The sequence below is a fragment of the Canis lupus genome, chromosome 13 (assembly GCF_011100685.1).
Source record: "Canis lupus familiaris isolate Mischka breed German Shepherd chromosome 13, alternate assembly UU_Cfam_GSD_1.0, whole genome shotgun sequence".
In the NCBI taxonomy this organism is placed as follows: domain Eukaryota; kingdom Metazoa; phylum Chordata; class Mammalia; order Carnivora; family Canidae; genus Canis; species Canis lupus.
In genome coordinates, this window is record NC_049234.1 from 49,032,594 (window position 1) to 49,048,920 (window position 16,327).

The 16,327-nt window shown below is 37.5% G+C and overlaps 1 protein-coding gene across 5 annotated transcripts in view; it reads left to right on the top strand.

Moving 5' to 3' along the window:
* The window catches only part of CEP135 (centrosomal protein 135), a 77,993-nt gene extending 70,000 nt beyond the window's left edge, over positions 1-7,993 (top strand). For all 5 annotated transcript variants that reach the window (XM_038556156.1, XM_038556157.1, XM_038556155.1 and 2 more), the window contains 2 exons: positions 509-622; positions 6,219-7,993. In XM_038556156.1, coding sequence (XP_038412084.1) covers positions 509-611 — 103 coding nt within the window. In that variant the 3' untranslated portion in view covers positions 612-622; positions 6,219-7,993. The remainder of the gene's footprint in view (positions 1-508; positions 623-6,218) is intronic.
* The last annotated feature ends 8,334 nt before the right edge of the window (positions 7,994-16,327 follow it).

Sequence of the window (16,327 nt, forward strand, 5' to 3'; positions counted from 1 at the left end):
GGGCACGATCCTGGAGACCCTGGATGGAATCCCACGTCGGGCTCCCGGTGCATGGAGCCTGCTTCTCCCTCTGCCTATGTCTCTGCCTCTCTCTCTCTCTCTCTCTGTGTGACTATGATAAATAAATAAAAATTTTTTAAAAAGACATTTATAAACTTGAGTTGGGGTGAAAGCCCTGGCCCTCATATTATAAACATTGGACATTAAAAATAATGATTTGGAAAAAAAAAAAAAAAAGAAGAGATAGGAAAGGAAGGGGAGAAGAGGAGGGAATCAGCCAACTTTGAAAATCTCTATTTAGGGGGGCTTTGAACAATCTTTTATAATACGTATTACCTTAATTGAAATCTTTTGTTTACTACTTAAAAATTATATAAGAACATAGGATTTAATTTTAGTAGAAAAACTCATTAATTAATTGAGAAGTTAATTAACCAGTAACAGTAACAGCACCTTATATTTGTATTCCACTTTTTGGTATAATCTCTTATTTGATCTTTACTGACAGAGAACGAGCAATCCAAGAGATGCGTCGACACGGTCTTCCCACACCACCCCTTAGCTCTACTCTGAGGTCTCCTTTACATTCTCCTGAACATATAAGCTGTTAATTATCAGAAAGGTATGTATGGGGGCCCCTGGGCGACTCAGTGGTTGAGTGTCTGCCTTCGGCTCAGAGTGTTATTCTGGTCTGGGATCGAGTCCCACATCAGGCTCCCTACAAGGAACCTGCTTCTCCCTCTGCCTATGTCTCTGCCTCTCTCTGTGTGTCTCTCATGAATAAATAAATAAAATCTTAAAAAAAAAAAAAGTATGTAACACCAAGAACAGGCAAAACTAATCTGTAGTTACAAAAATTAAGAAAGTAGTTTCAGCATTGGGGGAAGGAAAATTGCCCACAGAAGCAATCAGGGGAACTTTGTGAAGTAATGTAATGTGTATTTTGGTGATGGTTACATGGGTATATACAATTGTAAAAACTCATTGACCTGAACACTAATAGTTCATGCATTTCATTGTATTGTAAATTATATCTCATTTTAAAAAAGAGAAGACATCCATAATCAAATACCAAATGACAATATGAGAAATCCATGGTAATATTTGATGAATGGCTAGGTTCAAGGTACAAATAGGAATGCACATGGCACAGTAGACTCAATCTGACAGGAATGGCAGATTGTTGGGGAATGATGAGGGGAAAAGGCAGGGAAGGTAGAGTGGGACATACAAGATATACTGAATGTGCGGCAAAATTAGAGATTGTACATAGTCTTGATTCTATGAGCCAAGGGGAACCTTCTGTGTATAGAATGAGTATCAAGGAGGGATTAAGATGAAAGAACTGTTCCTGGTGGATTAACGTCATAACTATAATTGGGGCCATATTGGGGAGTGTAAAAATCAGAGGCAGGGAGACCAGAAAGAGGTACGTAATGAACAATATACTAAGTTCAGGATCCGTATAACAATATTTGTTTTTTAAAAAACAAATTATAAGGACACCTGGATGGCTCAGTGGTTAAGCATCTGCCTTCAGCTCAGGGTGTAATCCTGGGGTCTGGGACTGGGCTCCCAAAGTTCCGCATTGGGCTTCCCGCAGGGAGCCTGTTTCTCCCTATGCCTGTGTCTCAGCCTCTCTCTGTTTCTCATGAATAAATAAGCAAAATCTTTAAAAAAGAGGAGAGAGAGAGAGAACAAATAGTAATATATATACAGAAAAGTGCCATATCCTAGTATACAGCTCAGTGAGTTTTCACAAACTAAACATACCCATGTATAATCTACACCCATATCAAGAAACAAAACCTGTCTCTCTTGGGCTTTCTCCTAGTCATAAACACTACTCCAGAAGTAACTGTCCTGTTTATTAAAAACATAGATAATTCTTTTGCCTGTTTTTGGACATTTAATACACGAAATCATACATTTCTGACTTCTTCCACAGTGTATTTGTGAGATTCATTCGTACTATTGTGTGTATTTGTAGGCTGTTCAGTCTTGTTGCTGTGTAGTATCAGTATCAGTATGTGTGAACTCTCCCACAGTCCATTTCTTCATTCTATTGTTGATGGGCTTTGGGTAGTTGCCAGTTTGGGCTATTATAGAATTATGATGAATATTCTAGTACCTGTGGGTTACTTGACATGTGTATTTCCTTGGCTATACTCCTCACTCAGGAGTGAGGTTGTTGGGTCACTGGACATGCAGATATTCAAACTTAAATAGATACAGCAAAGTAGTTGTAAAGAGCTAGAATACATTTGACAGAGGAAGGGCCAGAGGGATGTGCTGATTCATTGGAGAAGGGAATGAATGGGAAAGAAGTATGTGAGACCCAGGACTTAAAAGGTAGGTAACTGAAAAATGCAAGCTCCCTGACAGAAATAGTAAAGTCAGTCTTTTTTAAAAATAGGTGTTTCTTTACCTTTCTAAATAGAAGTATATAGGAGATAGTTAAGCATTTCCTCAAATGCCCAGAATCCTCATTATGAACATTACTTATGTACTATGCTTTAACATACTGATGCCCCCAGGGTTTATTAGTATTTGTAGGACGTAGGTTTAAATGATTCCTGTTTGCTGTGCTTTTGCTTTGGGGTTTGTTCGTTTGATTAGAATGTGTATTTTCCTCCTTTGCTTTGAGGACCACTTCTCAGTGCTGGTTGCAATCACTGTGTCCTCACAACTCCAAAGCTGCTGTATTAATTTAAGGGTGATTAGATGGTTTAGATTAGATTAGATGGTTAAGAAGATGGGTCATCTTCTTGTTATAAAGCCATGTAACAGTTGTGACATACATTTTCTCATACTAGATTCACAGCTGCATTTTAGATCAAGAATTGGTAAGCCAAGGTTTGTGAGCCAGGTGCACTCCACTGCCTGTTTTTGTAAATTTAACTTTATTGGAGCAGAGCCACACATGTTTACATATTGTCTAAGACTGCTTTTCTCCAGTGGCTGAATTAATTAGTTGTAACAAAGATCCTGTTGCCCACAAATCTAAAATATTTACTGCCTGGCCTTTCACATCATGTGGCCGCTGAAAAACTCCACTGTATATCCATGAGATAGTAAAAGTGAAAACCAAAGAATTCTACAGTGTTATGTAAATAGACCCCCCAAAAGGGTCTTGAGGACTCCCAGATGTCTCCAGATTCTACTTTAAGAACCACTGATATAGAACATACTGGATTTCAGCGATTTCTAAAGCTATGATGAATTAGAAAAATTTTTGGTTTGTTTTAAAGAAAGTGTATCACTCAGTGGCATTAAATTTACAATAGTGTACAGCTGGACCCATGGCCCTGGAATTCTCTAATCTACTTTTCTGTCTCTATGAATTTGTCTATTCTGGGACACCTGGGAGGCTCAGCGGTTGAGCATCTGTCTTCCGCTCAGGGCATGATCCCGGAGTCTGGGGATCGAGTCCCACATCAGGCTCCTTGTAAGGGAGCCTGCTTCTCCCTCTGCCTATGTCTCTGCCTCTCTCTGTGTCTCTCTCATGAACAAATAAAATCTTTAAAAAAAAAAAAAAAAGAATTTACCTACTCTTTTATTTTTTTATAATTTTTATTTATTTATGATAGTCATACAGAGAGAGAGAGAGAGGCAGAGACATAGGCAGAGGCAGAAGCAGGCTCCATGCACCGGGAGCCCGACGTGGGATTCGATCCCGGGTATCCAGGATCACGCCCTGGGCCAAAGGCAGGCGCTAAACCGCTGCGCCACCCAGGGATCCCCCTACTCTGTTTTTTTATCGAAGTGAAATCATACCTTATTTGTCCTTTTGTGTTGAAATGGTTTCACTTAGGATAATGTTTTCAGGGTTCATCTATATTGTAGCATGTGCTAGAATTTTATTCTTTTTTTGCGATTGAGTAATATTTCTTTGTGTGTTTGTGCCATATTTTGTTTATCCACTCATCAGTTGATGGATTACTTGAGTTGTTTTCACCTCCTAGCTATTGTGAATAATAATGAATAATAATATGAATATGAACATTTGTGTACAGTATCTGTTTTAGTCCCTTTTTTCAAATCTTTTGGAAGTACCTAAAGAGGAAGAGTTTCTGGGTCATGTGGTAATCTTGCGTTTAAATAATATATCCTCACGAAGAGAACATAAAATACAAAAATATAAAGAAGGAAACCAAAATCACTTTATTTTACATTTTTGTTATTGTTATAAAATATACATAACATCAAATGTATCATTCTTAACCATTTAAGTATGCATTTCTCTGGCATTGACATTATTGTGCAAAAATAATGTCCACCGTTCAACTCCAGAACTTTTTTATCTTCTTCAACTGAAACTCTTGACCCATTAAACACTAACTTTCCATCCTCCCTTCCCCATAGCTCCTGGCAACCACCATTACAAATTTCCGTCTCCACGAATTTGACTACTCTGTTTACTTCATATAATTGGAATCATACTGTATTTGTCCTTTCTGTGACTTATAATGTTTTCAGGGTTCATCCAAGTTGGAGCTTGTGTCAGAATTTCCTTCTTTTTTGAAATGAACAGTGTTGCATTATATGAATATACCACGTTTTGTTTATCCGTTCATGAGTTGATAGATACTTGAGTTGCTTCTGTCTTTTGGCTGAAAATGGGTGTACAGGGAAGCCCGGGTGGCTCAGTGGTTTAGCGCTGCCTTCGGCCCAGGGCCTGATCCTGGAGACCCGGGATCGAGTCCCATGTCGGGCTCCTTGCATGGAGCCTGCTTCTCCCTCTGCGTGTGTCTCTGCCTTTCTCTCTGTCTCTCTCTCTCTCTCTGTCTCTCATAAATAAATAAAAAAATCTTAAAAAAAAAGAAAATGGGTGTACAAATGAAAATCACTTTTAATCCTACAACCCAGAAAAATTAGCAATTTGCATTTTGGTATATACTTCCTTCTTGTATTCAATGTGTAATAAATATACACACATTCATAGACCTACATATGTAATTTTCATAGATTTTTAAAAAAATTTTTTTTTTAATTTTTATTTATTTATGATAGTCACAGAGAGAGAGAGAGAGGCAGAGACATAGGCAGAGGGAGAAGCAGGCTCCATGCACCGGCAGCCTGATGTGGGACTCGATCCCGGGTCTCCAGGATCGCGCCCTGGGCCAAAGGCAGGCGCCAAACCGCTGCGCCACCCAGGGATCCCATAGATTTTATATCTACTCAATTTTTATCCTAATTTTTGTTTTGTTCTTTGGGAGTTTTCTCCTTAATAAATTGTTGAGGGCATCTACTCTCATCATTAAAATTTTGGGGATCCCTGGGTGGCTCGGCAGCTTAGCACCTGCCTCGGCCAAGGGCGTTATCCTGGAGTCCTGGGATCGAATCCCGTATTGGGCACCCTGCATGGGCCTGCTTCTCCCTCCTCCTGTGTCTCTGCCTCTCTCTCTCTCTCTGTATCTCTCATGAATAAATAAAATAAAATCTTAAAAGAATAAAATACAATCATTAAAATTTCAAAAGTCGGGATCCCTGGGTAGCGCAGCGGTTTGGCGCCTACCTTTGGCCCAGGGCGCGATCCTGGAGACCCGGGATCGAGTCCCACATCGGGCTCCTGGTGCATGGAGCCTGCTTCTCCCTCTGCCTGTGTCTCTGCCTCTCTCTCTCTCTCTGTGACTATCATAAATAAATACATTTAAAAAAATTAAAATTAAAATTTCAAAAGTCCCATTTTAAAATTCATTATCTAACAGTTCTTCATCACATGGATATTCCAGGATTTGCTTAGATTACTTTCTCAGTGTTTCCATTGTGGAATTTCTCATATTTGTGTGTATGTGTGTTTAATTGGGAGAGTAATTAGCACATAAGGTCAAAATATTTGGAAAAATACTTGATTATCCCTAATATGCTGTTTTAAGACACAGATACCACAATTTACAGTACTTGTATATTAACCTAAACATCATATTGTTCCTCGTTTTGAGTGGTCTTTCTCAGCTAATGTGTTATCTCTTTTCACTCTATAGCTATCATTTATTTAATCCTCATACTTTGTGTTTTTGGTGGTTTCAGGGGAATATCTTTTTTAAGTATAGAACAGTACTTACTAACTATAACTTGATTATGGGCAAAGGCTTTATTGGAGACTGCAGTTTCAATTAAAACTGAAAACAATCTCAGTTTTTTGTGAATGTACTAAGCAATTTTGTTTATCATTTTTCTCTTAACTCACCTTTCCTGTCCCTTCTTTATTTCAGAATGATGGCTTTCAAGGAGTTACCTATATGGATTTTTTAAAGGACAGAACAGTAGTGAAATATTCGGAAGTACTTGTTCCTGAAAATCATGAACATTGACACAAATTCTACCTCTGTCAACTTTTATTTAAATCAATGAATATTTATGTAAAAAAATTGGTTTAAAAGAGCCATATCTATGTGTATATTTTTATATATATGACAAAACAAAATATGTATTAATAGTGCTAATGTTTTATCTGTATTTATACTATTCCTGACTTAAATTACTCCTCAAAGTGTGTTTTTGTACTGTGAATTAATATAATGTATTAGTCACATTATGCTTTAATAATCTTTTTCATAATGAGCCATGATACATGTATATAAATATTCTTACAGTACTTGTTTTCAAAGTGTTTTTAGTTTTCATGCCTGTGTTTATAACCCATATCTTTAATGCCTTCACATAGGATTATCAACTTTGATGCTGTGCTGTCTCACTTAACTTTTTTCTTCTAAATGTAAAATTAATTATTCACCAGTTTGCTGTCTGTCATCTAGGGTAATATATTCAGGTCTATCCTTACAATAGCAGAGGTCTTGATAAAATAATGATTACCATATATTGTTATTGCTAACTTGAAGAATGGTGATGGAAAAGATACATTTATATATTATATACAGTATTACATTATTTTGGTTATCACATGGACTTTTCATATAATACAAATTCTATCAAAATCAAACTACAAGCAGCATTCAGAATTTTATAAGCAATAGAATAAATTTGGGACACTTTTTCAGTAAATAAAATTCCTCCCTGTATTAATTTAAAAATTCAGAGTATAAAAGTATATGGAGTAAATATAGTAAAGCATTTTGTTAAAATGCCAATATACATTATTATCAGTTTTTTGCTTCTAAACCTGTGTGTTAACAATTTATCAGTCTTGCAGAATAGTATGTAAACTCTGAACCGTGGCATGTTTTTACAGCTAATTTACAACTTTTCACAGCTAATTTTCAAAGTTGTAATTTTAAGGAATTTAGATATATACACACATCCATAAAAGAACAGAAGTAAAAAATAGAATGTCAGATACAAAACTAATCGTGTTTGAACCATACACATTTGAAAAAAATCCTGTTCTTAGTAGATTTCATTATGATTGGAAAAGAAGAATTTAAGAACTAACATAGGAAAGTTGAAGACCAGTTTTTTATATGTTTTGTTTCCTCTTGTGGTTTACTACAGTGGAGTATGCGTGTGTGTGTTTGTGTGTACCTGGGGGTGGGCACTGTTCTTTTTCCAAAACTAGTATGCCTTATGTGTTCAGGTTATGCCCTTTGCAATAATTCACTATGTATTTGGGTGTGATGCGGTTTACTTTTCTACCATCTTTGTAATTTTATTTATTCCGCCTTCTTTGTGTGAATTCATGTATTATATAGCAAAATACAAGAGAAATGGGACTATTTGCAATGTCATATGGAAAATCTTTTAATAAATACATGTAAATAAAATAAAAAATATCTGTCCCCACCTTTCCCCCCCAAGCAACAGCAAGACATATTTTGTTAGATATATTTTATTTTTAATGTTTTCTATAATTTAAAAATGTATAGCTTGCCATAATTGTTATTTTCTTAACCATGTTACTACAATTTTTCTAAATTAGTTTTATCCTAAAATACTGGATGTTCTGACCTTTTATAGATGTTTTTGCTTTAAATAATTTTAAATTATGTTTGACATAGATTTTCCAATAAACTTTACAATTTATTTTCTCTTTCTTACAAATAGTTTTTTCTTAAATTTTAGCAATATTCTTAATTCTAAAATTAAGTACAATTAATTCAAATCAAATTTTATGGTAGGATATGGGGAAATCTCTGTGCTTATGTTCCAGGTAGTTTATTTTCTTTTTTTATTTTTTCACTAACTTTGATTTAGTTCTAGGTAGTTCAAATAGAAGAAATGAAGTCAAAGTTTCTCTTTGAAACCCATCTACAAAATGATAAACAGGCTCTCCCCGGTTCTTAGAAGATTTTGGCACCTGACTTACTGTCTTTCTACCATTAGTTCTATCATCAGTCTTTTTTATGTCAGAATCTTCTTAGAACAGTAGTTTTTGACCAGGCTTGTACATTAGAGTTACCTAGATAATTTCTTTTTTAAGATTTTATTTATTCATGAGAAACACACAGAGAGAGGCAGAGACATAGAGGGAGAAGCAGGCTCCCTGCGGGGAGCCCAATGAGGGACTTGATCCCAGGACCGCCATCTGAGCCAAAGGCAGATGCTCAACCACTTAGCCACCCAGGTACCCCTGGATAATTTTATTTTTTTTTTTTTGAAAATTTTATTTATTTATTTATGAGAGACACACAGAGAGGCAGACACAGGCAGAGGGAGAAGCAGACTCCATGCCAGGAGCCTGATGGAGGACTCGATCCCAGAACTCCAGGATCACGACCTGAGCCAAAAGCAGATGCTCAAACTAAGCCACCCAGGTGCCCCCCAATCTTTTTTTAACTTTAGTTTCTCTAGATGATTCTACTGTGTCACCAGATATAAAATACTAATTTAGAAATTGATCCACCAAACTGATTTCATGACTTATTAATGGGGCTCAACCTATAGTTTGAAAACACTGCCCTAGATCTTGTCATTACCTCCAAAAATCCAACTTCTAGCGTGTGACTCACCTTTCTTTCTAGGTCACTCTCTTATGCCTAGCCTAACGATTCTTTCACTCTCCAGACAATTGATTCTCTCACCTATCCCTTGTCTATAAGTTCCTCACTTTCCTCTTTATCTAGCATAGGCATCATTTTCTTTGCATATACCCTAAATTCTCTTATCCCTCTAAACTGAAAATTCAGATCTTGTTTGTATCCAACAACACTGCATCTGCACCAAAGCACCTGAATGGGGCTCGAGAAAAAAAAAAAAAAAAACAACAACCATGCTCTTAATGCTTGAAATTTATGGCCCTGAATATCAAGGGTCCACAGCACTGTGTGAGGATCTGTCCACATTTTCCCGGTCAATTCACACTTAACCTCTCCCCAGCAAGCATTTCATGCCTTCTCTTTATTCAGACCTTTAGTCTTCCCTCTTTCTTGCTCTCAGGTTGTTTCTTTTTTCGTTGAGAAAATGGGAACAGTAAGGAAACTTTGTCTATTAGCAATATATTTGGAGACCTCCGTATCTGTATAACTTCCTATCCTATTATAACATGAACCATCTCTACCTCTAGCTATTTTATCTAGTTGTGATCAGTATTCATCCCTTCTACCACTGCCTTTAACCCCACATTCCTGATTCATTTTTGCTCTATTGGCTTATTCCCACTTGCATGCATACTTCCCATTTTTAATCTCCCATTTAAAAACCCTCCCAGGGGTAGCCCGAGTGGTTCAGCGGTTTAGTGCCACCTTCAGCCCAGGGCCTGATCCTGGAGACCCAGGATTGAGTCCCACGTCGGGCTCCCTGCATGGAGCCTGCTCCTCCCTCTGCCTGTGTCTCTGCCTCTCTAATTCTCATGAATAAATAAATAAAATCTTAAAAACAAAAACAAAATCCCTCCCAGACCCAACCATTTCATTTTTTGTACCCTTCAGAGCAAATAATAATAATAATAATAAAATTAAAGGTGTTATCTATACTCACTTCATCCCCCCTTTACACCCACCTTTACTTCTTGAACTATTCCAATCATGTTTTATTCCTATTACTCCAAACCATTTTTGTCAAGATACCAAGAACCCCCATGTATTATTTCCTTCTTCACACCTAATGTTTCCACTTAATACTTTTTTGTTGTATTTTGTTCTTATTTGATACTGCTTCTATCTTCTGTGGAGAATGATTGGGTATAGATAGAGCTTTAAAATGAAAAATGCACTTGAAGATAAGATTAAGGACTTCTTTGAGAAGGCATCAAGAAAAGATTGAAAGTGTAAAAGAAAAGCATTATGGAGGATGTGTGTAGCAGTGCCAACATCTAGGTAATAAAAAGCCTTAGAAGAGAGAAATATTAGGAAGGCAAAAATATTTTAAGAAATAATGGAGATAAATATCACCAAATCCAAGGATACAGTCTGAGGTCCTTATTGAAAGGGCTCAGCAAAAAAAAAAAAAAAAAAAAGAAAGGGCTCAGCAAAAGCCAAGTAGGAGAGAAGAGGGAAATCCACATTAGATACAATATTAAAGAAGGAAAGAAAATTTAAAAGCCCCAGAAAGAAACAGTTCATCTGAAAAAGATCAAATGTACATCTCTTATGGACTGAATGTGAAAATTCCTATGTGAAACCCCTGCTCCCCAGATGTTAGGAAGTAGGGTCTTTGAGAGGTAATTAAGTCATGAGGGGTGGAGCCCTCATGAATGGGATTAATCCCCTTTTAAAGCTAATCCCAAAAAGCTCTCTCACCCTTTCTGCCATGTGAGGATACAACGAGAAGTTGGCAGTGTACAACCCATACTCCAACCATACTGGCACCCTTGTCTTGAACTTCCAGCCTCCAGAACTATGAAGATTAAATTTTAGTTGTTTATAAGCCACTGCCCTCACCCCAGTCTATGCCAAATTGTTTTAACAGTCTAAACAGACTAAAACATTAAATGTCTCAGCAGTTACATTGGAGACAAGAACATATTATTTTTAGAATCCTAAAAGGAATTTTGCAACTATTGTAACTGGCTATTGAAACACTTTTCAAGGAAGAAATCAATTAGGGAAATAAGTATAGGAGATTCTGCAAGAGCTGTGTGACTTAAAGATAAGCAAATATTTTGGTAAAGTCTATTGCACTAATAGGGAAGGATAAAACAAGATAAAGGGAGAGAGGGAGGAGGGGAAGAAGGATGGAAGGAAGGAAGGAAGGAAGGAAGGAAGGAAGGAAGCAAGCAAGCAAGCAAGCAAGCAAAGAAGGAAGGAAGGTCCAAAACAAGTCAGACCAAAACTGGATAATAACAACACATTAGATGGTGAGGAAGAAGAAAGAAAGAGAACAAAAGAACATGAGAAATTAAGTATTTGTGTTATTGGGAGAAGATACAAATACAAATGTTTCAGAAATCAAAAGGGAAAAATAACACAGCTATGAGTCTTAAAAGCAACTATCATAATGATGTAACAGTAAACACTTACCTAGTACTTTATTCTTCCAAGGCATTATTCTGAGAATTTTACAGACATTAACACATTTTTTTAAAAAGATTTTACTTATTTATTCATGAGAGACACAGAGAGAGGCAGAGACACAAGCAGAGGGAGAAGCAGGTTCCATGCAGGGAGTCAGATGCAGGACTCGATCCTGCATCTCCAGGATCACACCCTGGACAGAACGTGGCACTAAACCGCTGAGCCACCCAGGCTGCCCAACATTAACTCATTTAATTCTCACAACAATCATATTCTTCTTTATTCTCATTTTAAAGATGAGGGTGTAGGCAAGACTTGCCTATGGACATATAACTAGCAATGGTGAATTCACTTTTAGATAATTTGTTGAGTGATTTAACATTTAAACCAGCATAGGGAAACATGAGCCCTGCAGTGGAAAGCACGAAAACAGAAAAAAAGAAAGTATATTAGAAAATGTGAGACAAGATGGCAGAAGTAAATCTTTAAGAGTAGCCACAATAAATGTAAATGGATAAAATTCTTCAGTTAAATGGCAGAGTCAGATTGAATTTAAAAAACAATGTGTCAGGCAGCCCAGGTGGTGCAGCAGTTTAGCGCCACCTGCAGCCCAGGGCATGATCCTGGAGACCCAGGATCGAATCCCATGTCAGGCTTCCTGCCTGGAGCCTGCTTCTCCCTCTGCCTGTGTCTCTGCCTCTCTCTGTGTGTCTCTATGAATAAAAAAATAAAAAAAATAAATCTTTAAAAAATAAAAATAAAAAATAAAAAACAATGTGTCAGCTACAAGAGATATATGTTTAAAATAAAGAGACATAGAAAATTTAAAAATAAAAGGAAAAGACTCACCAAGCACATGGGGACCAAGAGAAAACCAGAGACTAATCCTATCTGACTAGATAGAATTTTAGGGAAAAGAGAAAAGAAAAAACCAATGTGTTACATGCTGGTGAACAAGAATATCGATAGAACATAAAGATACAGCCATTACAAACATACAACTATATGTGTATATGTACATATATAAAATTTCACACCCAACAAACAGAATACACATTTTCTTCAAGCACATCTCTTATATTTAAAAATAGACCATATATTAGCCCTTAAGTCATATAAATCATTTCTTTGACCATGGTGCATAAAATTAGAATATGAAAGGATAGAAAAAAAACTTTATGTTTGGAACCTAAAAAAATGTCTAAATTATCATCTGATATAAATGAAAATCATAAAATGAAATAATTTAGACTGATAAGTAAATGATAACAAAACCACTGGACTCAAAATTGTGTAACACAACCAAAGTAGGTGTAGAGGAAAACTCTAACTCAAATATGTTAATCGGGAAATAAAAAATGTTAACAAATGAGCAAGGATTTAATTCAAGAGATTGGGAAAAGGTAACAGCAACGCTTGTTCTCTTCCCCTTCTCAAAATAACAAATAATGAAGAGAAAACAATGTTAGAGAACAATAACATCAATTACGAAAGTTGAGATAAACTAAGAGTCGGATCCATAAAAGTACTGATCAATAAAATTTATTTGAAATAAGACTTATCGGGATCCCTGGGTGGCGCAGTGGTTTAGCGCCTACCTTTGGCCCAGGGCGTGATCCTGGAGACCCGGGATCGAATCCCACGTCAGGCTCCCGGTGCATGGAGCCTGCTTCTCCCTCTGCCTATGTCTCTGCCTTTCTCTCTCTCTCTGTGTAACTATCATAAATAAATAAAAATTAAAAAAAAAAGAAATAAGACTTATCAAGAAAAATATACAAAATTCAAAACAAAAAGGGGAAAGTAATTACAAATGAATCAGGTATCAAGAAAATGAAAGCATGAAGAATGGTTATATGCTAATGTGTGTAATACATGAAGTCCATGAATATTAAAAATACTGAAATTTGGTACAAGAAATAATATAGAACTCAACTAGAACAATATATGATAAGAAATTGAGAGATAAATGTAAATGTGTGGGGTGTATTTTTCCTTAGTTATAAGCTAATAAGTCAATATATGCCTGTTTACAAGATGCTAGTAGAAAACAGGAGACTCCTGGGTCAGAGACAAAGGCCCTTATTACTTATGGCACAGAAAGTAGCATAAGGATCATGTCTTCACTGGTTCTCCTTACCCCCCAAAACACCAAGGGAGGGAGTGGGAGGGACCCGAATGAATCCAACATGAAGAGGTTCATGTCCCAGCCTAGGAACACTAAGTTTAGGGAACCCATCTCTTTTATAACAAACAGTAAGTAAGCCTGCTCTTTGTCTGAGGAGACATTGCTGCATCCTTCTATGTTGCTCATGGCAAACATGATTGCTCATGGCAAGCCCAATGCTGAAAAGTGGCATGCGTAAAGATTGATTAGGGCTTTGCATTCTTGGCATGCCCACAATGAGAACATACAGGGATGTTCAGAGTCCATGGCAGCGTCTCTCGAGGATAATCTACACCTTGACCCTATATGTTCTTGACCAAACTTAAGTTTTTATGTAATTATGCCACTTCATTGGCCATGCTGCTTAATTTAACCAACAGGGGCTAAGATCAAACCTGTTCAATTTGTCTCATATAGTTTTAGATAAGGCTAATGATATCAATAAGATTCTAAGCAGCAGGAAGAGGCTAACCAGCTCTACTGACCTCATTCATGCTTTGCAGTATCCCAGACACAGCCAACTGCAAATAAATATGGGGAACAGTGGGTGTTATTTTAGATATCCGGGATATAGTCTAAGGTCAATCTGTTATTCATGATGACTCTTGCAACATAGACTGATCCACTCATCTCTGGTATCATTGTCAACGGGGCAATAGATATGCCAAAATATAGATGAGCCTCATCCACAACGGAAAGATAGGCTGTGGCCATCTCTCCCCCACTTACAGATAGCCCAAAGAGTCACAAGTTGCTCTAGCTTGGAGTTTATTTTGAAACTTGATTTGGATGGTCATTACATTGGTTTAGTTAAGAAACATGGGCCATGTCATGGAGTAGTTGCAGCCTGGATAGGCATACATGGTATAACCAAGGCTGCTCAGTAATCAAGAGAAGCTATGAATTTGCATCGATCAGGTTTTTAAAAGATTGTACTAAAAAAAAAAAAAAAAAGATTGCGTTGGTCTGTGTGCTTGTACATATCCAAGGCAGAGTCCATGTTTGGGAGCTGCCACTGATGGCATTAGGCATAACGAAATGGTGGAAGAGCAGCCGTGCTTGCGTGAATTTTTCTGTTCTCCTAGCACATGGCCAGGGATGACAGATAGAAGCAGGTTAGATTGCCAGCCACTGCAGTTTCTTGATTCAGGCAGACCATATGATTTTTTGCCAGGCTGCAATGTAGGCTCTTTGTAGGGGACAAAGAGGGCATTCATTGCTATTGGTTTGGGCCCCGCTCAAAGAATGCTGATTTGTGGATTAGCAGATATAAAGGACCAAATAGAATGCCCAATAGAGGCACATACTGACTCCTGTTCCCAAAAAAGTCCCCACAAGATGCTCAACCTCCTTTTTGGTTGGGGCATGGCTGGAGACACAGCACTTTTTCCTGAGGTGCCAGAGGAATTGAATAATGTGAATCTGTCCATACAGTCCCAAGAAGCTTCACTTGGCAAGTAGGCCTCTGAATTTTGTTGAGGGTTATCAGCCACCTCTGCTGGTGGAGTTGTTAGGGAGTCCTCCTTAAAACAGAGATTTCTGACTTGCCATCTGATAGGATATCATCTTCAAGAGGAAAACTGTGAAATTAGAGGGTAGAGGCACCCATGCTAAAATCCTGACTCACCTACTAGTGACAAATGGCAGTTAAGTTTGTCCCACAAGCATGTCTCTACTTTCTGCTCTTCCCTGATTGGGATAAATCCCCTCTGACACTTATGGTACAGGTATATAAGTATATAACACCTCAATTCCTACTATTCCATTCAGATGTGCAAGCAACAACAGTGTTTTGTTTTTTTTTAAGATTTTTTTTTTTAATAAAGTTCTTTTTTTTTAAATTTTTTTTTAATTTATTTATGACAGTCACAGAGAGAGAGAGAGAGAGAGAGAGAGGCAGAGACATAGGCAGAGGGAGAAGCAGGCTCCATGCACCGGGAGCCCGACGTGGGATTCGATCCTGGATCTCCAGGATCACGCCCTGGGCCAAAGGCAGGCGCTAAACCGCTGCGCCACCCAGGGATCCCTTAAGATTTTATTTATTCATAAGAGACACAGAAAGAGAGGCAGAGACACAGGCAGAGGGAGAAACAGGCTCACCACAGGGAGCCAGATGTGGGACTCGATCCCAGGACCCCGAGATCACGACCTGAGCAGAAGGCAGATGCACAACCACTGAGCCACCCAGGCGTCCCTATTCTTTTTCTTCTTCTTCTTTTTTTTTTTTTCTATTCTCTTTCTTAAGTCCGTTTTGGTAACTCAGTTTTTCTGCAAAATCTATTTCATCTAGATTTTTTAAAAATCTATAACTTAGTAATTTCTCTTTTCTTATGAAATGTTTGCATGTGTATGTGTGTGTGTGTCCTCACTAATTGACCACAGGTTGGCCAATTTTTTTTTCTAAGAATCAACTTTTTATTTTGTTGATCAAATCCTTTGCTTGATTTGTTTTCTATTTCATTGACTGCTCTTTTCATCCCTTCCTTCTTTCTGCTTTTGTTGTTTTTGCTTTCCTTCTTGAGTTATGTACTTAGCTCATTTTTAATCTTTCTTATTTTCTATTTTTTAAGATTTTATTTATTTATTTTTTTATTCATGAGAGATACAGAGAGAAAGAGAGAGAGAGAGGGAGAGGCAGAGGCAGAGACACAGGCAGAGGGAGAAGCAGGCTCCTCCATGCAGGGAGCCTGACGTGGGACTGGATCCTGGGTCTCCAGGATCAGGGCCTGGGCTGAAGGCGGTGCTAAACCGCTGAGCCACCTGGGCTGCCCCTTTTATTTTCTAATGTATTCATCAAAGGCTACAAAATTTC